The sequence below is a fragment of the Oncorhynchus tshawytscha genome, linkage group LG04 (assembly GCF_018296145.1).
Source record: "Oncorhynchus tshawytscha isolate Ot180627B linkage group LG04, Otsh_v2.0, whole genome shotgun sequence".
NCBI classification, from domain to species: Eukaryota; Metazoa; Chordata; class Actinopteri; order Salmoniformes; family Salmonidae; genus Oncorhynchus; species Oncorhynchus tshawytscha.
The window spans coordinates 43070503-43093877 of record NC_056432.1 but is presented as its reverse complement, the minus strand read 5'-3'; the positions used below and the strand labels follow the sequence as shown (position 1 = coordinate 43093877).

At 40.7% G+C, this 23375-nt stretch overlaps 1 protein-coding gene across 2 annotated transcripts; it reads left to right on the top strand.

Annotated features, from left to right (window-relative positions):
• The first annotated feature begins 3904 nt into the window (after window positions 1-3904).
• Window positions 3905-22757, top strand: LOC112248845 (kelch-like protein 20). 2 transcript variants are annotated; one of them, XM_024418194.2, is made up of 9 exons: window positions 3905-4229; window positions 4332-4376; window positions 5337-5474; window positions 7996-8179; window positions 9982-10125; window positions 10379-10512; window positions 21125-21336; window positions 21591-21697; window positions 21993-22757. In XM_024418194.2, the coding sequence occupies exons 3-9, from the start codon at window positions 5351-5353 to the stop codon at window positions 22069-22071; spliced, it is 984 nt and encodes a 327-aa protein (XP_024273962.1). In that variant the 5' UTR covers window positions 3905-4229; window positions 4332-4376; window positions 5337-5350; the 3' UTR covers window positions 22072-22757. The 2 variants fall into 2 exon arrangements, with proteins under 2 accessions (XP_024273962.1, XP_024273961.1); XM_024418193.2 differs by having other exon boundaries at window positions 4318-4376.
• Window positions 22758-23375: the final 618 nt, after the last annotated feature.

Below are 23375 nucleotides of genomic sequence, written 5' to 3'. Positions count from 1 at the left end.
AACCGACATATGAAAAAACTCAAAGCATAATTACGTTACCATGGAATTGCTCTGCAGTATGTGTGTGTGTGTGTGTGTGTGTGTGTGTGTGTGTGTGTGTGTGTGTGTGTGTGTGTGTGTGTGTGTGTGTGCCAACATGCTTGCAAGTGATTGATACAATTACCAAGCTGTGCAAGTGTAAAATGTCCACCTCACTTTCACACCCAACATTGTACACCTTCACTACCGATACCACCAACACCGAAAATATTAGTGCTGCTACCCAGCTAACGTGGCTGCCAGCTGGCTCTTAAAGGGCACTGGTGAATCACTTGCAGTGACCCTTTTGGCACGTCTTTGTGTTATGACGTAGGTGATTGGCAGTGAGGGAAATTGGACAGCTGCGACTGGCTAGGGTGTTGCTGGCTGGCTGACTGGCTACAAAGTGTTTCAATGGGTTTCGTTGCCTGGCTGGCCTGGCAGTTCCCTGGTATGTGTATCCTGGGTCAGCCCCCCAGTAGCCTCGTGCAACCATCCTGAAATCTTGCGAGCTTTCATCAGGATGGTAATATGCGGCGAGCCCCACAGGGGATCTCAGGACACTCAGCTGGATGTAATGAATGGGTCTTTCCCCACAATGCCATTCCAAACCACTGGGTGATGCAAACGATAGACATTCTATGACGACTGTACAGAACCTAATGTGGAAAGACCAAAAGAATGACAAATATCAGTAGTATTTGTAAGATTCCAAATCAATCAAAATGTGTAGTCGTTATTGAAAATCCTTTCATAAAATAGGATAACCTACAACTACAATTTGTCACCCTTTCCTGTTCGGTATCAGGACATCTAGTGAGTGAACATTGTCACATTTGCACCAAAAAAAAGCCCCCTGGTTGGTGATTCATGGCAAGCTTCGATTGCTTTATTTGTACTGGCCAACTGTCAGAGATACAGTGACCAAAACAGCTACTGCATGGACTCAAAGGACTGCTCAAAACAGATCTGGGTTTAAGTACTATTTGAAATCTTTCAAATACTTTGAGCATTTGCCTTAGTCTTCCTGATGTGCCAGGTTCCATTGCAAGCTCAATCAAAGAAAGCCCAGATAAAGTGTTTTAAATTATTTCAAATATTATTTGAAACCAGGATATATCTGACAATACTGGACTGATGTTAGTGACCTTTCACTGTATTCTAATCCATCAAGCTCATATCTGAGCCTCATATCTGAGCAGTAACCTCACTACATCGTTAGCATCATTCACACACAAGTTTCTGACTCTGGGTCACTTGGATGGTGTCTGGTCAACCTGGATTTGACTGCCACCTGGTCCTGAGGCATGTGTCCAAAATGACAACCTATTCTCTATATATAGTAGTGCACTACTTTTGACCAGAGCCCTATGGACCCATGCCAAATGTAGTGCACTACTGGAATACATTGATATTTCAGATGCAAACAGCCACCTGGTCCAGTTCTGCCGGATCCATCCGGCTCTGTCTTTAGTCTTTCCTTGGCTTTTCAGACTGTAGAATGATTCTGATTTCATTGCAATCTAATGTGTTTTATGTACTGTATCCAGGATGATTGTTGTTATGTGTCACAGAGAGGTGGAATCATCCATGTTTTTGACACTGCTGTTTGACCTCTTCCTCCTCTACTGCCATATCTTTGATTTTGAACTACAGTAAATAGGGGTTCACATATTCTTTATTTCCCTTGAAATGATCAAATCATAGATCAATCATAAATTAGTAACTTTTTTTCTAATTTGGAACATAGCTTGGAGGGTACTCTGGTGTTGAATGCTGAGCTGTAGTCAACGAACAGCATTCCTACATAGGTATTCCTCTTGTCCAGATGGGATGGGTCAGTGTGCAGTGTGATTGCGTTGTCTGTGGACCTGTTTGGGCGGTATGCAAACTGAAGTGGGTCTAGGATGGCCGGTAAGGTGCAGGTGATATGATCCTTGACTAGTCTCGCGAAGCACTTCATGATGACAGAAGTGAGTGCTACGGGGCGGTAGTCATTTAGTTCAGTTATCTTTGCCTTCTTGGGTACAGGAACAATGGTAGCCATCTTGAAGCATGTGGGGACAACAGACTGGGATAGAGAGCAATTGAATATGTCCGTAAACACACCAGCCAGCTGGTCTGCGCATGCTTTGAGGACGCGGCTAGGGATGCTGTCTGGGCCAGCAGCCTTGCAAGGATTAACACTTTTAAATGTTTTAACATCAGCCACAATGAAGGAGAGGAAGGGAGGGCACAGTCCTTGTTAGCGGGCCGCAACGGTGGCACTGGATTATCCTCAAAGCAGGCAAAGAAGGTGTTTAGTTTGTCTGGAAGCGTGACGTTGGTGTCCGTGATGTTGCTGGATTTATTTTTGTAGTCTGTGATTTCCTGTAGACCCTGCCACATACGTCTCGTGACTGAGCCGTTGAATTGCAACTCCACCTTGTCCCTGTACTGGCATTTAGCTTGTTTGATTGCCTTGCAGAGGGAATAGCTACACTGTTTATATTCAGATATATTCCCATGCCTCTTTCCTGTGGTTAAATGCGGTGTATCGTGCTTTCAGTTTTCCGCAAATGCCACCATCCGTCCACGGTTTCTGGTTAGGGTAGGTTTTAATAGTCACAGTGGGTACAAAATCTCCAATGCACTTATATATAAACATACTCCCCGAGTCACCGCATAGGACACAATCCCAGCGATGTTGGCGCAGGTAGATCAAGCACCAGTGTAGCGAAGCTATTCCAATTAGTGTTTTCCCCATAAATTCACACAGAATTGAGATTTGCTTGTTAAGCATAGCCCCCTTTCCTCTTTCACCTCATTCCTGTAATCCTTCACTAGCAAATAACTGCAAGAGCGTAATAAACACAGCTTCCTAGTGAGCAAACGAGTTAGCTAGCTATCTGGCTAGTTGGTAGCAGGTGTTGACACAAACAGTTATTATAAAAAAATTATAAAACTTCGGAAAACAACATGCCGAAGCAACAGGTAGAGGCACAGGAGGTATCCGAGTTCATGGCCTTGTTATAAACACACAGACAGAGAAACACGTGATGAGACATTGAAAATGCAAAGAGACTCCAGAAAGCGGACCTAAATTAGATAGTTGACTTTTCCTACTAGCACTGACTTTGCTGATAACGTATTTATTGAGGAAAAATGTACATACTATGAATGCACTAACTGTAAGTCGCTTTGAATAAGAGCATCCGCGAAATGACTAAAATATCAAATATTAAATATATGCAGGCGAACAATGTGAAATACTGTGAAAATAACGCAGAAAATATTTCACAAATCTTAACATAAACCATTAGTTAAATTGACCCCAGAATTGGTATATAAACTCAATACATTAAGTAATGACTTTAAGAATGAATACCTTCTGCATTCAAAGATAACCAACCTATAGCACTAAACTAAACTTCACTTGCGTCATCCTTGTGGTATTGAGAGATAAACATGATCATCCTTCACTAATTGCACATAAAGAAAGATAGTTCCTACATGATAGAGTGCTTGCTTTGTTATCCAACTGATCTTGTGTCCTCTATTGACTTTTGTGCAACCTTTGGGGTTTACAAATAAAGTAATACACAAATAATCTGCAGAAGCATTCATGTACAATAAAGATACATTTATTATGGCTGATAAATAAGCAAAAGAAAGTGTGGGAGTGCCAGGGAGTGATTGAGAAACTCCGTTGCACATGGCGGTGGGTCAGTATACTAACCCTTTTCCTCTATTAAACTATATTAAATCCCTATTTTTCAGATTGTTTTAAACACATAACTTTCCCTCATTCTGTTCAATATATAATATTTATTTCCATTTGAAAACCACTGAAGAGGGTGGAAAAGCTGGCACTATACAGGTGTGTTCCTTTCTTTCTGGCCAGAGTAAGATTTTAATAGCTCAGCAGAGAGTACCTTATCATCTGCATTTTTCCACCTGTAAAATCTTATGACATTTAAGTGTCAGCATTAACTTAATGTCCTCCACTGAACTCTTTGGCCTCCTGAAAAATAAAAATAGTGCCCGGTTTACGATGTAAATGGAAAGACTAGATCCTTAGATAGACTACGCCTTGAGCTGGGTGCTGCCAAGGGCCAGGGTTGCATAAGTGACAACATTAAAGGCCTCTTACGAGGGTTTGGGGCTCATTGATGGTTCCCAGGACTTTGACTCAGGACTGTTGTGGGGCTTTGGGGAACATCTAAAAGAGGGTAAACTACTATTTACACCTGGAGAATAACAGGAACTAGATACTACTTTCACACTTTATTTTTCAGACCTTGGGTGTCTGTCTTACAGGATTCATTTTACAGGCCTCGTTGAGTCCTTGGCCAATATACCGGAGGTGTTGTTTCCTGGTGAGTGTTGTCTATGTGTTAATTTCATTAATTTCTATTAAGACATTTTCTGCCAAGAGGATAAAACTCTTCCAACTCTCCCCAAAGTATGTCTATAAATGAGCATGAGTATGAGTATGTATGTTTAGATGTTGTGAATGCTATGTTTAAAAAAAAAATCTGCATGAATATTGAAATTCCCAAATTAGGTGAGTCCTATTTGAGTCCTATCCAGACTATTTGCATTCCCATTCTCTGTTGTTATCGTGTATGCATAGTCACTTTAATAACTACACCTACATGTACATATTACCTCAACTAACCGGTGCCCCCGCATATTGACTCTGTACCAGTGCCCCCCTGTACATCGTCTCGCTATTGTTATTTTATTGCTGATCTTTAATTACTTGTTACTTTTATTTCTTATTTTTATCTGTATTTTTTAAAACCGCATTGTTGGTTAGGGGCTCGTAAGTAAGCATTTCACTATAAGGTCTACAACTGTTGTATTCGGCGGATGTGACTAATACAATTTGATTTGAATATTAATGTGGATGTTTTCTAATCAGAGTTTCTTCTGCTTAAGAGAGACAGCACAATGCTGAATGAGAAAAATGCAGTGATGTCTGCTGCGGAAAATGCCACAGTACAGAGACATTTTGAACTTTTTCGAAAGCTGAGAAATGTTATGCTTAATCAAAATCAAGAATGATGAGTACAGTATGTTGGTATGTACAGGGTGTGCATATTTGCCCTATTGGTGACAGCCTATAAAGTCTGTAAGGAATCTGATATGAGTAAATACCAGGTAATTTGAAGATGGTAAACGTAAATTATTACTAGCCATTACATGAACCTTCATTCTGATCCTGATCCTGTGTGTGTGTGTGTGTGTGTGTGTGTGTGTGTGTGTGTGTGTGTGTGTGTGTGTGTGTGTGTGTGTGTGTGTGTGTGTGTGTGTGTGTGTGTGTGTGTGTGCAGACACACAGGAGGTCATGATTCACAAAGACAGACAAGGGGGTGTTGGTGGTCGCCATGGCAGCCCGAGCTCCATGTCCCTGCACAGACAACACTCCAAACTCCCCCCTAAAGAGGTGTTCAACGACATCATGTACATAGGTCAGTAACTTCCCCTCAAAGACATGCTCAGTTATGTTCAATTTATGGGGACAGTTACTCTGCAGACTGCAGAGATTATAGGTACCATACGTTAAGGAAAATACTTTACCCATATACAGTTGAAGTCGGAGGTTTACATACACCTTAGCCAAATACATTTAAACTCAGTTTTTCACCATTTCTGATACTTAATCCTAGTAAAAAATCCCTGTCTTGAGTCAGTTCACCACCATCAGGATCACCACTTTATTTTAAGAATGTGAAATGTCAGAATAATAGTAGAGAGAATGATTTATTTCAGCTTTTATTTCTTTCATCACATTTCCAGTGGGTCAGAAGTTTACATACACTCAATTAGTATTTGGTAGCATTGCCTTTAAAATTTTTAACTTGGGTCAAATGTTTCGGGTAGCTTTCCACAAGCTTCCCACAATAAGTTGGGTGAATTTTGGCCCATTCATCCTGACAGAGCTGGTGTAACTGAGTCAGGTTTTGCGATCAAGCTTTAGCTTCCTGACTAATGTCTTGAGATGTTGCTTCAATATACCCACATCATTTTCCTTCCTCATGTTGCCATCTATTTTGTGACGTGCACCAGTCCCTCCTGCAGCAAAGCACCCCCACAACATGATGCCGCCACCCCTTGCTTCACGGCTGGGATGGTGTTCTTCGGCTTGCAAGCTTCCCTCTTTTTCCTCCAAACATAACGATGGTATTTATGGCCAAACAGTTCTATTTTTGGTTTTATCCAAGCAGTGGACATTTCTCCAAAAAGTACGATCTTTGTCCCCATGTGCAGTTGCAAACCCTAGTCTGGCTTTTTTATGGCAGTTTTGGAGCAGTGGCTTCTTCCTTGCTGAAGGAGTTTATACTTGCATACTTTTGTTTGTAAAGATGAACGTGGTACCTTCAGGCTTTTGGAAATTGCTCCCAAGCATGAACCAGACTTGTGGAGGTCTACAATTTTTTTCTGAAGACTTGGCTGATTTCTTTTGATTTTCCCATGATGTCAAGCAAAGAGGCACTGAGTTTGAAGGTAGGCCTTGAAACACATCCACAGGTACACACACCTCCAATTGACTCAAATGATGTCAATTAGCCTATCAGAAGCTTCTAAAGCCATGTCATTATATTATGGAACTTTCCAAGCTGTTGAAAGGCACAGTGAACTTAGTGTATGTAAACTTCTGACCCGCTGGAATTGTGATACAGTGAATTATAAGTGAAATAATCTGTCTGTAAACAACTGTTGGAAAAATGACTTGTGTCATGCACAACGTAGATGTCCTAACTGACTTGCCAAAACTATAGTTTGTTAACAAGAAATGTGTGGAGTGGTTGAAAAACAAGTTTTAATGACTCCAACCTAAGTGTATGTAAACGTCCGACTTCAACTGCATTAAGGAACATGCCATTGCATAACTCCAAAGGAAAGGTTGGATGCCAAATGTTATATGCAAGTATGTTTGTGTTTATGGCATGTCATGACAATTTGGATAAATGTGAAATCTTGTAGATTAGAATAAAGGTGCTCTTTGGTTTAAGGTTTAATTGGACATTAAAAATAACAAGGCACCAAGAATCTTCATACAATTCAAAATCATTTATTGTGGTAGCATTGTGGTAGCATGATCATCTTTTAACCTCTGATGCATTGTAAAAAAATGTGACATGTTCTTGCAATGCCATGAGTATGCAGATTGCGTCTGGCATTGGTTGATGTGACTAAAAGTCACAGCCATCTTAGATTCAGTTTGACACTTGGTGGATATGATCACGGGGGCTGGCGGAAATATATTGAATTCAATAAATGTCAAGGAAGAACAAACTGCATCATATCTATCAACATATTTCTGAACTTCAGTCTGCAATACTTTTTGGGGTAAGCACTGCAAATTGAACAGCATTATCTTTGTACTTTTAGTGCGGGGCCTCACTGGGTATGTTCACTTGACAAGGAGGAATGACACACTGTGTACCTCTTCTTTTCAGTCACACGTCATACAGTAGTCAGGCAGCTGAGCTGGAAGATAGGACCAGGGCATTAAGTGCTAAGTGTTCAGGCCTGAAAGTGAGAGGGCGACACATCATAAATTATCCCTACCCTCTGGCATTAAGGACTGGTATTTTTGGAGAGGACGGATCATATTAAATTGTCTGAATAAGGAACTGTCGCTTATGAGTGTGAATGATGAACTAAAATAAACTCTGCAGTGTTTTTGAGAATGCAAAGATTTTTTTATTCGTGCTTTAGATATCCTAGGCTAAACAGTTAGGTAGCAGTAAGTGAGTGAGCCTTACTTGTGAGCAGTCCTGATAATAGTGGGATTGAAAATAGATGGAAAGATAGACAGTACTCGTTAAAGAACCTCAAAGAAACAGAGGAGCAATCATAAGGAAATCATTACAATTCTAATTATGAGTCTCAATAGTACCAGGTAAATACAGGCCTGTCAATAAAGTAACAAACTCCTCAACTGGTTTCACTCCCAAATGCATCTCTCCTTGTATCTCCTGTCAGTGGGCGGCTGGACCCAGGAGGACCCCTCTTGCCCAGTGGAACAGTTCTACCCCCTGGAGAATGAGTGGAAGAACATGGCCTCCATGGTCAATCACCGTGGTAACGTGGCCGTGTGCGGCCTGTATGGAAAGATCTACACAGTGGGCGGGTCCGATGGTGTCACCTATAAAAGCAATGTGGACAGGTAAAGGCGTTTTAAGATGGCTGCCCATAGAACTGTTGGTAATGCTTTACTTGTATTTCCTATTTCAGCAGGTAGGCTACCATTTGTGTTTGTGTGGAGAGCGCCCGTCACATTGAACATTCTACTCCAAAACACTCCAAAACAATTTGCAAATGTTTGCTAATGTTTGCTCATGTTGCTAATGATTTCAAGCACACATTCTTAATGCTAGACATATCCTACATTGGTAATATAAAAGATCACACGCAATAATAAATTATAACAAAGTTTATTAAAGTTTAAAAGCATCTGCTGACCTGTACTCACCACCGCAGACTGTTGATTTGAAGAGCGCTCACATAGTTATCCAGCAGGTGCACAGGTGATCAGTAATTAGAACATTATCTATGTTGAGGAATGTTTTTCTATGCCTTTATTCATTAAATGTTTGTGATATTATGTCCTGATATTTTGAAATGTAAATTTATGATGTATAAAATAAATATACATGTATGTCACTGGTTTGACTCATATTTATAGTATGTGTGTAAATATATATTTCTAAATATTAAAAATTGTCCAAAAATATATTTTTATTTGCACATTTATTTTCAGTGCATTGATATGATAACTGATAACTATTGAGAGGTAATCTAGCAGGAGGGTGGTCCCCCAGGGGGTCTGGAGGTTTGGGCTGAGTGGCTGGGTAGTCAGAGAGGAATCCCCAGGATTGGGGTGTTATTTTGATGGATCCGTGATAGATGTGGGGACAGGTTGTCAGCCTCTTAATAATCAGCAACCTGCGGCCCTGTGCTGAGTGCTGACACTGGGGAGGGAGGCCTCTGCATGGTGGGGTAAAGAGGGTGAGGTGTGGGGATGGGGATGACATTATGTCTCAAGGAAACATCCAGCACTTCTAAATTTCTACAGTATCACCCGCTTTCACAACCTTTTTAGTCTTAGACCAGGGTGACTTCTCCTCAAATCCCCCTCTCTCTACACCTGGCCCTGCATCTTCGTTATCTTGGCGAGGGAGTGCAAGACTGCACACTTCAGGAGAAAAGGAAGATAATTGGGATACTATTCTGCAGACTAGCACTCCCCCTCTCTGCTTCACAATCTTCCACCTCCTAGAAGCTAGAGACAATCCCTTGTGGGCAGTGTTCCCTCTGAGCTCAACCTTTTCTTATTGGTCTGGACGGTTAATCCCATATGTCTGCTTGAAGGCAGAGCAGAGAAAGCAGACAGCAGCAGAGAGCAGTAAAGAGTAGCTTTCAAGCCCTGGGCTCTGGCTCTCAGGGATCTCATCATTTGATTGCGCCTCATGCTGGGTTTCCCATCATTTTTGTTTATAATATTTTTTTTGTGATTTAGCAGACACTCTTATCCAGATCGATTTACAGTTGTGAGTGCATGCATTTTTTAAAACTTTTTTCCCATTTGAGCCCTGCAGGAGGGAAAAGATGTGTCTCTGGCGTCAATCTGTGCTACTTCTGAATAATTAACTGATTGCATGCTCAAACTAATCCACTCTGTCACTCAACACAATTTTGGTTTCCATCTAAGGGTTTACTCTGCCACTTCTGCAGTAGAGCTATAATTTATGACACATCATTGACAGTTCATTTTAAGTTAGTGTTTTGGGGAATTCTCTTTACTATCCCTAAACAGCGCGTTTCAGTCTTTTTGTATCACATTGATCGAGATGTTGATAACTAATTATTAAGAGCTAACTTTGTTCACCAGATAGGTCTTTACCAGCTTTATCTAAAACATAAGGCTAACCCCCCCCCCCCTTCTCTCTCCCTTCCCTACCTCTGCAGGTACGACCCACAAACTAATATCTGGAGTAACGACGTGACCCCACTGAGCAGCCCCCGCAGCGGAGTGTGTCTGGTGGAGATGGATGGATACCTGTACGCCCTTGGAGGGTATGACGGCATGGTCTGCACCAACACTGTTGAGAGGTATGGCCATATTATCATCAGTTGTTGCATGATGGTTGCAAGACAGACAAATAATAACAAAGGCCAGGGCCATGTCTAAATACTCTTGAGGTACTTCCTGTTTTCTGTGATTTGCCTGAATACGGACAGAGTAAAGGGAGAATTGAACGATCTATTTAGACATTGTTTCTGTGTCTCTGTCTAACTAATGCTCATATGAATCTTACTTTTGTTCTGGATACATAATGTTTGTATATTCTTCGTATTCCACCAGGTATAATCCCAAAATGAACAGCTGGACGAAGCAGGCTCCGATGCTGAGCCGGCGTTGTGGGGCAGCTGCTGCTGTGATGGAGGGTCAGCTGTACGTGATTGGAGGCAGCGATGGAGACATACCCATGAACACAGGTATAAATAAAACAATAAGATTACAGATAGGCATACCCTACTCAACGTACAACATTAGGACTAGGGTTGCAAAAGCCTGGTACCTTTTCCTACATGACAGGTGTTTCCAGAAAACCAGATTCGAAGATTCTGGGAATCAGGAGGGAAGCTAGAAATGTGGAATCCATCAACCAGGAATCCTGGAAAACCTGGGGAATTTTGGGAAAGTTTCCAGAATTTTGGAACCCTAATTAGGACAGACTGTGTGGTTGACATGTGTCTTTGCTTCAGAGGTCTTTCGACGTCTGATCTCTGGACGCATCGCAGGAAGGGTCCAGAGTTTGCCTTGGTGAGGTCATGTAGTCTTGGTGCCTTGGTGAGGTCATGAATAAACTCCTGATCCTACTTACAGTATAAGTCCTAAGGCCTCTACATTTTAAGGTTGTAGACGTTTGTTTATATTTGTTGCTATCCAGAGGAATTCATTTACTTTGAACCACTCTTCAAAATGTAGCAGAGTTTTGGTCATGCATAACAATGTGACATTTTATCTGGTACCATCACACACACACACTTGCGTTCACACACACCACGCACGCACACACAGTACACAGACAGAGAGTACACACACACATACATACATTTACACACACACACACACACACACACACATACTTGGACCCTCTGGGTCTGCCAGAAATACACATGGGAGGGTTGTGTTGTGCTGCCACTTGTCAGTGCTAATTTCTGTCTGTGAAAATTCCCATAAGCATTTCAGCTTTCATAAAACCCAGACTCTAGGGGTTTTGCTAGAAAGAGCACACGGCTGGCACATTTGGTTCCTTGGAAGTTTTGGTGACGTATGTTTTTTGTTTCACATTGGTTGTGGGATCTAAGCTATGCATTTCCTGACTGGTAAAACGGAATGTTTTTTAAAAGTTCTGAAAACATAAGTGAAATTTTCACCTGTTTTGGAACTTTCATTTTTAGGTTGCAGGAAGGTTCGGAGAATGTTTTACACTGGTTTCCTGAAAGTTTTCCTGGGAGGTATTATTAACGCTCTGAAAACAAAAAGTAGAGGTTATTTGATGGTAATTAAATAACATTCTGAGAACATACAGTATTCTAAATGTTGTGAAAGTTTTGTTATGGATATTATGAATAATTTTCTTAAAGGTCCAGTGAAGTCAGAAACATGATTTTCCTGTGTTTTAAACACTGCTCCAAAAAATAAAGGGAACACTAAAATAACACACCCTAGATCTGAATGAATGAAATATTTTTATTAAATACTTTTTTCTTTACATAGTTGAATGTGCTGACAACAAAAGCACACAAAAATTATCAATGGAAATCAAATTTATCAACCCATGGAAGTCTGTTTTTGGAGTCACACTCAAAATTAAAGTGGAAAACCACACTACAGGCTGATCCAACTTTGATGTAATGTCCTTAAAACAAGTCAAAATGAGGCTCAGTAGTGTGTGTGGCCTCCACGTGCCTGTATGACTTCCCTACAACGCCTGGGCATGCTCCTGATGGTCTCCTGAGGGATCTCCTCCCAGACCTGGACTAAAGCATCCGCCAACTCCTGGACTGTCTGTGGTGCAACGTGGCGTTGGTGGATGGAGCGAGACATGATGTCCCAGATGTGCTCAATTGGATTCAGGTCTGGGGAACGGTCGGGCCAGTCCATAGCATCAATACCTTCCTCTTGCAGGAACTTCTGACACACTCCAGCCACATGAGGTCTAGCATTGTCTAGCATTAGGAAGACCCAGGGCCAACCGCACCAGCATATGGTCTCACAAGGGGTCTGAGGATCTCATCTCGGTACCTAATGGCAGTCAGGCTACCTCTGGCGAGCACATGGAGGGCTGTGCGGCCCCCCAAAGAAATGCCACACCATGACTGACCCACCGCCAAACCGGTCATGCTGGAGGATGTTGCAGGCAGCAGAACGTTCTCCAGGGCGTCTCCAGACTGTCACGTCTGTCACATGTGCTCAGTGTGAACTTGCTTTCATCTGTGAAGAGCACAGGGCGCCAGTGGCGAATTTGCCAATCTTGGTGTTCTCTGGCAAATGCCAAACGTCCTGCAGGGTGTTGGGCTGTAAGCACAACCCCCACCTGTGGAAGTCGGGCCCTCATACCACCCTCATGGAGTCTGTTTCTGACCGTTTGAGCAGGCACATGCACATTTGTGGCCTGCTGGAGGTCATTTTGCAGGGCTCTGGCAGTCCTCCTCCTGCTCCTCCTTGCACAAAGGCGGAGGTAGCGGTCCTGCTGCTGGGTTGTTGCCCTCCTACGGCCTCCTCCACGTCTCCTGATGTAGTGGCCTGTCTCCTGGTAGCGCCTCCATGCTCTGGACACTACGCTGCCAGACACAGCAAACCTTCTTGCCACAGCTCGCATTGATGTGCCATCCTGGATGAGCTGCACTACCTGAGCCACTTGTGTGGGTTGTAGACTCCGTCTCATGCTAACACTAGAGTGAAAGCACCGCCAGCGTTCAAAAGTGACCAAAACATCAGCCAGGAAGCATAGGAACTGAGAAGTGGTCTGTAGTTATCACCTGCAGAACCACTCCTTTATTGGGGGTGTCTTGCTAATTGCCTATAATTTCCACCTGTTGTCTATTCTATTTGCACAACAGCATGTGAAATTTATTGTCAATCAGTGTTGCTTCCTAAGTGGACAGTTTGATTTCACAGAAGTGTGATTGACTTGGAGTTACATTGTGTTGTTTAAGTGTTCCCTTTATTTTTTTGAGCAGTGTATATATTTCCATATTATGAGGTTGGAATAATAATGTGCAATTGTGACATCTATTATAATGCCCTTTTAGTGTAAGAGACATTTGAAAAGATTGCCTGAAATTTCTACCTGTTTTGTTGGGATGGATTTTTGGCCTGCCTGGTGACATTACCATGCGGTAAATTAGTTAATAGACCAATAAGAAGGCCTCCCAAGTGGTGCAGTGGTCAAAAGCACTGCATTGCAGTGTTGCGGCGTCAGTACAGCTGTGTCACAACCAGCCGTGACCGGGAGTCCCACAGGCCGGGCACAATTGGCACAGTGTTGTCCCGGTTAGGAGAGGGTTTGGCCGGGGGGGCTATACTTGGCTCATCACGCTCTAGCGACTCCTTGTGGCAGGCCGGGTGCATGCAGGCTGACTTTGGTCGTCAGGAACAGTGTTTCCTCTGACACATTGGTGCAGCTGGCTTCCGGGTTAAGTTTTCGGAGGACGCATGACTAGTCCTTCGCCTCTCCCGAGTCCGTTGGGGAGTTTCGGTGATGAGACAAGATCGTAATCACGAAATTGGGGAGAAGAAGGGGGTAAAAATTACAACAAACTAAAAGGAAAAAGAGTTACAAACCTCTCTGCCAATAACTGCTACTCTGACCACTCCTAGACAGTCCTAGTAAAATTATTGTTTGAGAAATTGCTCTTTGCTAAAAAGCTATTTTTGTTTCTTTTTGACAATTTTTATTGAAAACAATCACAGTAAGGTACTTAAATGTTACCCTGAAATAATTTGATATTGAGATAAAAACGTATGCATTGGACCTTTAACACTAAGAACGAAATGTAAAGGTTATTTCACTGAATGTTTCAATTAAAAAATTAATAACACTGCTAGCTTATTTTGGGTTAAATGTTTTGAATTCCAACCACAGATACAGTAGGACATGTGGAAATACATTTGCTTAGGCGTTATTCATTGAAACAGTTTTTTAAATTGCGACACAGCGTCAATGAGATTCAAACCTATGATCCTCTGTTCTCTATTCCTGGAATTAGTCCACTAGCCATGGTTTCCCAAAGCCATTTAGTGGGCGCGGCCAACACACCTGAACACACTTAACAAGATAGAGGATAAAGAGTTTTGTTGATGCTGAGATCTGAATGTACAGTTGAAGTCGGAAGTTGACATACACTTGGAGTCATTAAAACTATTTTTTCAACCACTCCACAAATTTCTCCACAAACTATAGTTTTGGCAAGTCGGTTAGGACATCTACTTGTGCATGACACAAGTAACTTTTCCAACAATTGTTTACAGACAAATGATTTCACTTACATTTCACTGTGTCACAATTCCAGTGGGTCAGAAGTTTACATACAGTAAGTTGACTGTGCCTTTAAACAGCTTGGAAAGTTCCAGAAAACGTCGTCATGGGTTTCGAAGCTTCTGATAGGCTAATTGACATCTGGTCTGATGAAATAAAAATAGAAGTGTTTGGCCATAATGACCATCGTTATGTTTGGAGGAAAAAGGGGGAGGCTTGCAAGCCGAAGAACACCATCCCAACCGTGAAGCAAGGGGGTGGCAACATCATGTTGTGGGGGTGCTTTGCTGCAGGAGGAACTGGTGCACTTCACAAAATAGATGGCATCATGAGGGAGGAAAATAACATGGATATGTTGAAGCAACATCTCAAGAGATCAGTCAGGAAGTTAAAGCTTGGTCGCAAATGGGTCTCCCAAATGGACAATGACCCCAAGCATACTTCCAAAGTTGTGGCAAAATGGCTTAAGGACAACAAAGTCAAGGTATTGGAGTGGCCATCACAAAGCCCTGACCTCAATCCTATAGAAAATGTGTGGGCAGAACTGAAAAAGCATGTACGAGCAAGGAGGCTTACAAACCTGACTCAGTTACACCAGCTCTGTCAGGAGGAATGGGCCAAATTTCACCCAACTTATTGTGGGAAGCTTGTGGAAGGATACCTGAAACGTTTGACCCAAGTTAAACCATTTAAAGGCAATGCTACTAAATACTAATTGAGTGTAAGTAAACTTCTGACCCACTGGGAATGTGATGAAAGAAATAAAAGCTGAAATAAATCATTATCTCTACTATTATTCTAACATTTCACATTCTTAAAATAAAGTGGTGATCCTAACTGACCTAAGACAGATCATTTTTACTAGGATTAAATGTCAGGAATTGTGAAACACTGAATTTAAATGTATTTGGCTTAGGTGTATGTAATCTTCCGACTTCAACTGTATATGTTTTTAAATAACATTCTTAGAACGTTTTCTGAACATTACTAAAGTTTTCTTGTGGTTTTCATGGAAAGTTTTCTTCATGTTCTGAGAACGGAATTTAGAGCTAATTGATGTTAATATGTAGAACAGACATGAAAGATAACCAAACTTTCTCTGAACGTTCTGAGAACATTGCTTAAGTCACCATTTTTGAGATCCCAGAATGTAGTAAAAATAAGACATTAAATAGAATCACATCCATGTGAACTTGTGTGAAATGACAAAGGGGTGTAATGGGTTCGCACTCAAAAAGATTTTGCGTAAAGCTTACTACATTATTCTGTTGTTTATTATTTTCACTGCATCGGGGATAGCGTACACAGACGTTTCACCTTCACAGCCTTCTTAATTTATTTTAATTCAAAACTGATTTTGTAAAGAACAACAGATGAGCAGCAGGTGCTTCTAATCGGGGTTGCCACTCATCTGCCAATCAGGGATATGACTTTTCTGGTCTACCTGTATACTTCTTTTCACAAAGAAATTCAGAATTATAGGGTATGGGAGCAGGGACAAAAGGCAACTCACAAATTAATCGCCCCAGGTTACCCTTCACCTAAATACATCATATCAATTAATAATATAACCCACAACAAAATATATCAGGCAAAGCTGTTCATATGTGGGGCCAACTCATAAATGACATACAAAATCTGATATGGACATTATTCTTGTTTAACAGTCTAATTGTGGTTTATAGGAAGGAGGTGAAATCTAATTATTTGTTTAAACTGTGTGGAGATACAGAATTTAATTGATATAGCCACATGGCTTCTCTTTTGAGTAATTTGTTGTCATAGTCACCTCCTCTACATGATGGAAATAACTTTTTCAATCCCAACGCAATGCAATTAATTAAAATAATGATTTTTGTTCCATAGTTCTTATTCTGGCCTTGAGTTGCGTTCCCATGCAAAACTAGACAGATAGCTAACAACTAAGTCTTCAATAAAACTCCCACGGCGTGACTTTTCTTGAATGAATATATTGAAAACGTTTATGTTGTGAAACTGCAAAATACAGAAAAGAATATACTTTAGTATTCAATTCACACCGACATACTGTAGCTGTACATTAAACATTTGAAGTTGCATAAATACAAAGCACGTGCTAAGGTACCATGCATCTGGCATGATGCCAAACCATATAGCTAATTGTTACTCATATGGTAATTGGCTCCTTTCATTACTCTAATAATGTACAACCATTTATGTAGAATAACAAAGCATATTACACTAGGAACAGTAACAAAACTACAGTATTGTATATTTTACAATTCGTTTGCATGACGCACGAGCAAAGTAATACAGCTAACGACATACATTTAAAGGCATTGCAATTTGTGAGTAAATGCAACCAATATTGATATGTAAGCAACTCTATCAATAACAAGATTATCATCATTAGCTAAATGCTTGAATCGAATTTACAAACAAATATGTTTCCAAGGCTGAAGCGTGACAAGAAATAACTACATTGAAAGACCTGCACCGTAGCGTTGTTTGTAGCTGCTTCTATGCGTGCAAAACAAATTCTGTACTTCCTGTTTGCGTCGTCTTTCTAAGTACCAGAAAGCGCCACTAGGGGGCAAATAACACCATTGAACACAATGAAAATCCAATTTAACCATTGTAATAAAATAATCTGTTACCTTCTAACAGGATGGCAGCACAGTTCTAGAGTGTCTCGCGACTGGCGAGGTGATATCTTGACATCTAATAGTGAATTTATGTTCTCCAAGACGTACTTTCAAGGCGCAGGAAGTTCTTCCAATATAAGTATTATCACAAGAACCCTGTAACATATAAATAACTCCTTTAGTGGTGCAAGTTGTACATGACTTTATCTCATAGGTCCTAGAAGTCTGAGAGCATACAACGTTAGAGCATTTCCTTGTGGTGGCACAAGGGGTAAAAGATCTACAAGGGAAGCATTATTTTATGAACACCTCTTTTTTCTCTCTGAAGACCTCTGATTTAACCAATATGTTTGATAGATTTCTTGATCATTTATAGGTGAATAAAAGGTGGATTCTGGAAGACAGAATAGAAAGAGGAGAATTTATAATATGTGCCAATGTTTATTGGCAATAGACTTGATGCCATTACGGCTATCATTGAAAGTAAGTACAGTATGAAGTTTACAGGAAACTGTTTATTCTGTTTTTGTTGAGATGCATTAAGAAACTGGCTTCTGTTCAAACTTGTATCTTTTCAAGCGAAAACACTCAATGAGAGAATGTGGTTGTCTAACATATTCTCCCTCCGTGTCACAGACAACGCAGTCTATGAAGTTGGCTTACTGGTAAACTTACTCAGCTCTCAATTTGGCATTTTTATCTATAGGTTTTCTGTAAACAAGTACATCTAAGAAATGTATAGAGTTAATGTTATTTTCCATAGTGAAGAATATTGATTGTACTCTAGAGTTCATTTAGCTAAGAAATTCATTTAATTTAATATCGGAACCCGTCCAAATCATTAAAGCAATCATCTACAGTGCATTCCGATAATATTCAAACCCCTTCCCTTTTTCCACATTTTGTTACATTACAGCCTTATTCTAAAATGGATTAAATAAAAACATGTCCTCATCAATCTACACACAATGCCCCATAATGACAAAGCAAAACTATAATGTACATAACTATTCAGACCCTTTGCTATGAGACTTGAAATTGAGCTCAGGTGCATCCTGTTTCCATTGATCATCCTTGAGATGTTTTTACAACTTGATTGGAGTCCACCTGTGGTAAATTAATTGACTGGACATGATTTGGAAAGGCACACACCTGTCTATATAAGGTCCCACAGTTGACAGTGCATGTCCGAGCAAAAACCAGGCCATGAGGTCGGTGGAAATAGTCTGTAGAGCTCCGAGACATGATTCTGTCATGGCACAGATCTGGGGAAGGGTACCAAAACATTTCTGCAGCATTGAAGGTCCCCAAGAACACAGTGGCCTCCATCATTCTTAAATGGAAAAAGTTTGGAACCACCAAGATGCTTTCTAGAGCTGGCTTCCCGGTCAAACTGGGTAATCGGAGGAGAAGGGTCTTGGTCAGGGAGGTGACCCAGAACCCGATGGTCACTCGGACAGAGATCCAGAGTTCCTCTATGGAGATGGGAGAACCTTCCAGAAGGACAATCATCTCTACAGCACTCCACCAATCAGGCCTTTATGGTATAGGGGCCAGACGGAAGCCACTCCTCAGTAAAAGGCACATGACAGCCCGCTTGGAGTTTGCCAAAAGGCACCTAAAGGACTCCCAGACCATGAGAAACAAGATTCTCTGGTCTGATGAAACCAAGATTTAACTCTTTGGCCTGATTGCCAAGCGTCATGTCTGGAGGAAACCTGACACCATCCCTAAGGTGAAGCATGATGGTGGCAGCATCATGCTGTGGGGACGTTTTTCAGCAGCAGGGACTGGGAGACTAGTCAGGAATGAGGGAAAGATGAACGGAGCGAAGTACAGAAAGATCCTTGAGGAAAACCTGCTCCAGAGAGCTCAGAACCTCAGACTGGGGAGAAGGTTCACCTTCCAACTGGACAATGACCCTAAGCACACAGCCAAGACAACGTAGGAGTGGCTTCGGGACAAGTTTCCGAATGTCCTTGAGAGGCCCAGCCAGAACTCAGACTTGAACTGATCGATCATCTCTGGAGAGACCTGAAAATAGCTGTGCAGTGACACTCCCCATCCAACCTGACAGAGATTGAGAAGATATGCAGAATAGTATGGGAGAAACTCTCCAAATACAGGTGTGCCAAGCTTGTAGCGTCATACCCAAGAAGACTCGAGGCTGTAATCACTGCCAAAGGTGCTTCAACAAAGTACTGAGTAAAGCGTCTGAATACTTATGTAAATGTGATATTTCAGCTTTTTATTTGTAATGAATTTGCAAATATTTCTAAAAACGTGTTTTTGCATTTTCATTACAGGGTATTGTGTGTAGATTGATGAGGGGGATTCTTTTTTAAATCTATTTCAGAATAAAGCTTCAACAAAACCAAATGTGGATCTGAATACTTTCCAAAAGCACTGTATATAGCGGGTCCAATATTTAACATAATCTTTGTAAGGATACTTACATAAATAAATACTATTTGAATTTCCCCATGAAGAGATTTGCATAGTAGGGAGCTAGTGGAGTTCCCATTGCTGTTCCAAAAGTATGTACTGTAGATAATAATAGGTATCAAATAGAAAATAGTTTTTAGTAAGCACTAGATGTGCAAGCTCAAACATATGATTTGTAGGCACATCGCTTAAACGGTCAGAGAGGAAGAATTTCAAGGCTTCCATACCTCCATCATTCAAAATATTGGTATATAGCGATGAAACATTAAAAGTGACTAGCCAATCTCCTTCACTAATAACTGGTATACTTTGTAGTTTCATTATAAAATCATTGGTGTCTTTTAAAGAAGATGGCAACTGTTTGACTAATGGATAAATATGAAAGTCCACATAAGACACTTTTTTCTGTTAGGGAGCCAATACCTGAAACGATAGGTCTTAATTGAGAGTCTGTGGTTGATTTGTGAACCTTAAACAGACCATAAATGATCGAAACGGTATGTTTTGGGACAGATATATATTTAAATTCCTGTTTTGTCCACCATTTATTTTGTAGTCCTTTATCGAGGACTTTATTTATTTCAGTTTTTTAGTTGGAGGTTAGATTGAAAATGTATTTATTGTAGAAAAAACATCATCCAACATGCTATAATTTTTTATGTCCATGTTATTAGAACTCACAATCCAACTTGTGTGGAATGTTCTGTAGAGGTACTGACATTTAAATAGAAGGCTGAGGAAACCTGTAGGAAACATGTTGAAGTACTGACATTCCCACAGAAGAACGTTGTTTCTTAGCTTCTCATAACAATCTGAGAACATGACTTTAAATAGAACCATGATGGAACCAGTAGGAAATGTTATACTGAAGTACTAACATTTCCACAGAAGAACGCTTTTGCTTAACGTTCTCATTTTTTTTTAGAACATTAACAATGTCAAACCATTTGGAGAACGTTCCTAGAACATTAATAAAAATTGAATTAAATGCAACAATGTTTGAACTTTTAGGAAACATTTTGTTAACGTAATTCCTTAAATGTGCTGAGAATGTTCCTAAGCCAACCAACTATCCTGCACCATTCTCAGAAAGTTGTGGGAAGGTTGTATGCAAATGAACCATAGGACAACAACACTCACCAAGCTCGAAGAAACATATGGTTCTCAGAACGTTATAAGCTAGCTGGGCAAGAATCTGACAAAGGTTACAGTTACTGCGGGAAAACCAGTAAGAATCCAGTAAGAGTCCAATAACCTGTTTAATTCTATTTCAGTGAGATTTAGCCCACTAACCAGAAACAGATGAAGAAAACAACAATAATTGAATTGTGATGTTGTGACAGTGTCATTGGTGCTGTCTCTGTATTATCCCCTAAAAGACACCATCCATGACCACGTCTGCCCTGTGTCTTTTTTAATGTCCGTATGTACAGTATTTTGTGGGCTGTATCTGTTTATGACCTGTATATGTTTGTGTTCTGTGATCCCCAGTGGAGCGTTTTAATCCCTTGGACGGGATATGGTATGCGTGCCCCCCCATGTTGACCGCTAGAGAGAACGCTGGCTGCTGTGTGTACCTGGGACGTCTGTTTGTGACGGGAGGACGGGATGACCTCAACCTGGAGCTCAGCACGGCAGAGAAGTTTGATCCAGACGCTCTGCGATGGACCCCCGTCAAACACATGAGGTGCAAGAGGAACAACGTAAGTGATTGGTCACACACACCCTTCCCACAACAGTTCCCAGATCTCCTAAGATGCCCATTATTGTCTCAGCACACATCCTTTCTAAGAGACAAAAATTAATTACACACTTGTCAGATTTGGTTACTGGTTAATGTTGATGTCTGTAAGTGGGAAATTGTCTCATTGTTTATGATGATATCATCTTGCTGAGTCAACTTTTCACATTAGCTCTCGTGGCTCACTGGTGCTCCTATCCGGTCTGTCCTTTTCAGATGTCCCTGATGGTGTTCAACGGGTCGTTGTTGGCTGTAGGAGGCTCTGATGGCGTTACCAATCTGAAAACAATAGAAGTATACAACCACGAGTCAAACACATGGAGGTACAGTATGTACCGCAATAGGTGGAGTGGGCACAATCAGTTGTATCTAGTCGATCAAGGAATATGCTTTACTTTGTGGGAAGAGAAAGACCAGCAACTATTGTAGTTGTGCACTGCAGCTGCTTTTTAAGACTCTTCTATTCGCATACTCTCTGCGGCTCTGGCTGATCATCAGCCAAGTTCTAATGAAAGAGGAGACTCTTATTCATATTTTATGCAGTTAGACTGGGATAATATTTCTTTGGCTATTTTATTCCGATAATAATGTAAGTTCTTCTACCTGCTTTGTTTTCAGACACTTTGGGAGCATGAAGACCAAGCATCCAGGAGGCCATGTTGCCATGTTGAACACAAAACATGGTTACAGCCTGTAACTGGATATGGCTTTGATGGAAAATAACTTATGGATTCATCATATGTATTATGATATTATTTATTTATGATTTATAAAGTGTATGTCCAAGTAGTAATCATAACCACAAATATGATTTATACAATTATTTGACTATGTAACATAGGACAATTACAGCTGGAAGCTGTATGGAATTTCTGCGACGGCAACTGTTAGACTCCTGTAAATAGTGTTGTGCTTCTTCAATAGAAATGGTTTATTGATGGGTGTATGCTGAAGGGAAAGGCAAGGATGGGAACATTGAAGGATGATTGAGAAAAGTCATTTAGAATGTGTATGGCTGTGTCCCAAATGACACCTTACCCAGTTAGCACATTTGGTTCCTTGGAAGTTGTGGGAATGTATGTTTTTGGTTTTACATTGGTCATGGGAACGAAGCCATACTTTTCCTGACAGGTAAAACTGAAAGCTTTTCAAAAGTTCTGAGAACAGAAGTAAAAATGTTGCCTGTTCTGGGAACATTTATTTTTTTGTTTGCAGGGAGGTTCTGACTGAGAATGTTTTACTCTGGTTCCTTGAATGTTTTTCTGGGAGGTTAATTAATTAATTAATGCTCTGAGAACAGAAATTATAGGTTATTTGGAGATTTTTGAATAACTTCCTTAAAACTTTCAATTAATGTTTCAATAAAACTTAATAAAACTGCTAGCTTATTTTGGTCAACTGCATCCAGGGAGAAAGATATCTGTGAAAACAATTGGTTTTAAAGGAAGATAAGTGAGTGATGGCTGAATAGTTGGCATGGGAAAGTTCTGAGTGGTTGAGAGGCTTTGAAAGTAATAACGCTGGAATCATCAAGCAGTCCCCCCTAAGCATTGACAAAATATCCAGCATTTGAAGTAATGTTGCTGTTTTCTCAAGTGCTGTACCATTCATTCAGTTCAGTCTCAGTGTCTTCTTTTTCACAGAATAGGGTGTCAGGTAAAAACACGCTTTGGTGATGAAACTTTACTTCCTTACAGTATGTTATAAAATACATTTTACCAAGACAAATATGATTCTTAATGTTCTGAATTGTCTAGTGGGGTCTTTCTCTAACATTTAATTAACAGCATATCCAACAAGTCGGAGTTTGTAACCTAATACGTCTGATATTAACAATAGGGTCCATCTAAGATGTCATCTCTCAGAGCAGTAAACCCTCAGGGTATCGATGCTGTCACCTACTGATATGTAATCTCTCAGTGCAGTGCATCTATCAGAAAAAGAGTGGGGGTTCGAAAGGTGTGGGCGTTTAGAAAGAAAACATATTAGGAGAAATGGGGG

Excerpts from the sequence above, each read along its gene's own strand:
- LOC112248845 (XM_024418194.2), top strand. The coding sequence starts at position 5,351 with ATGATTCACAAAGACAGACAAGGGGGTGTTGGTGGTCGCCATGGCAGC. Across the intron at positions 5,475-7,995 it reads CAACGACATCATGTACATAG|TGGGCGGCTGGACCCAGGAG; the intron begins GTCAGTAACTTC and ends ATCTCCTGTCAG. Across the intron at positions 8,180-9,981 it reads TATAAAAGCAATGTGGACAG|GTACGACCCACAAACTAATA; the intron begins GTAAAGGCGTTT and ends CTACCTCTGCAG.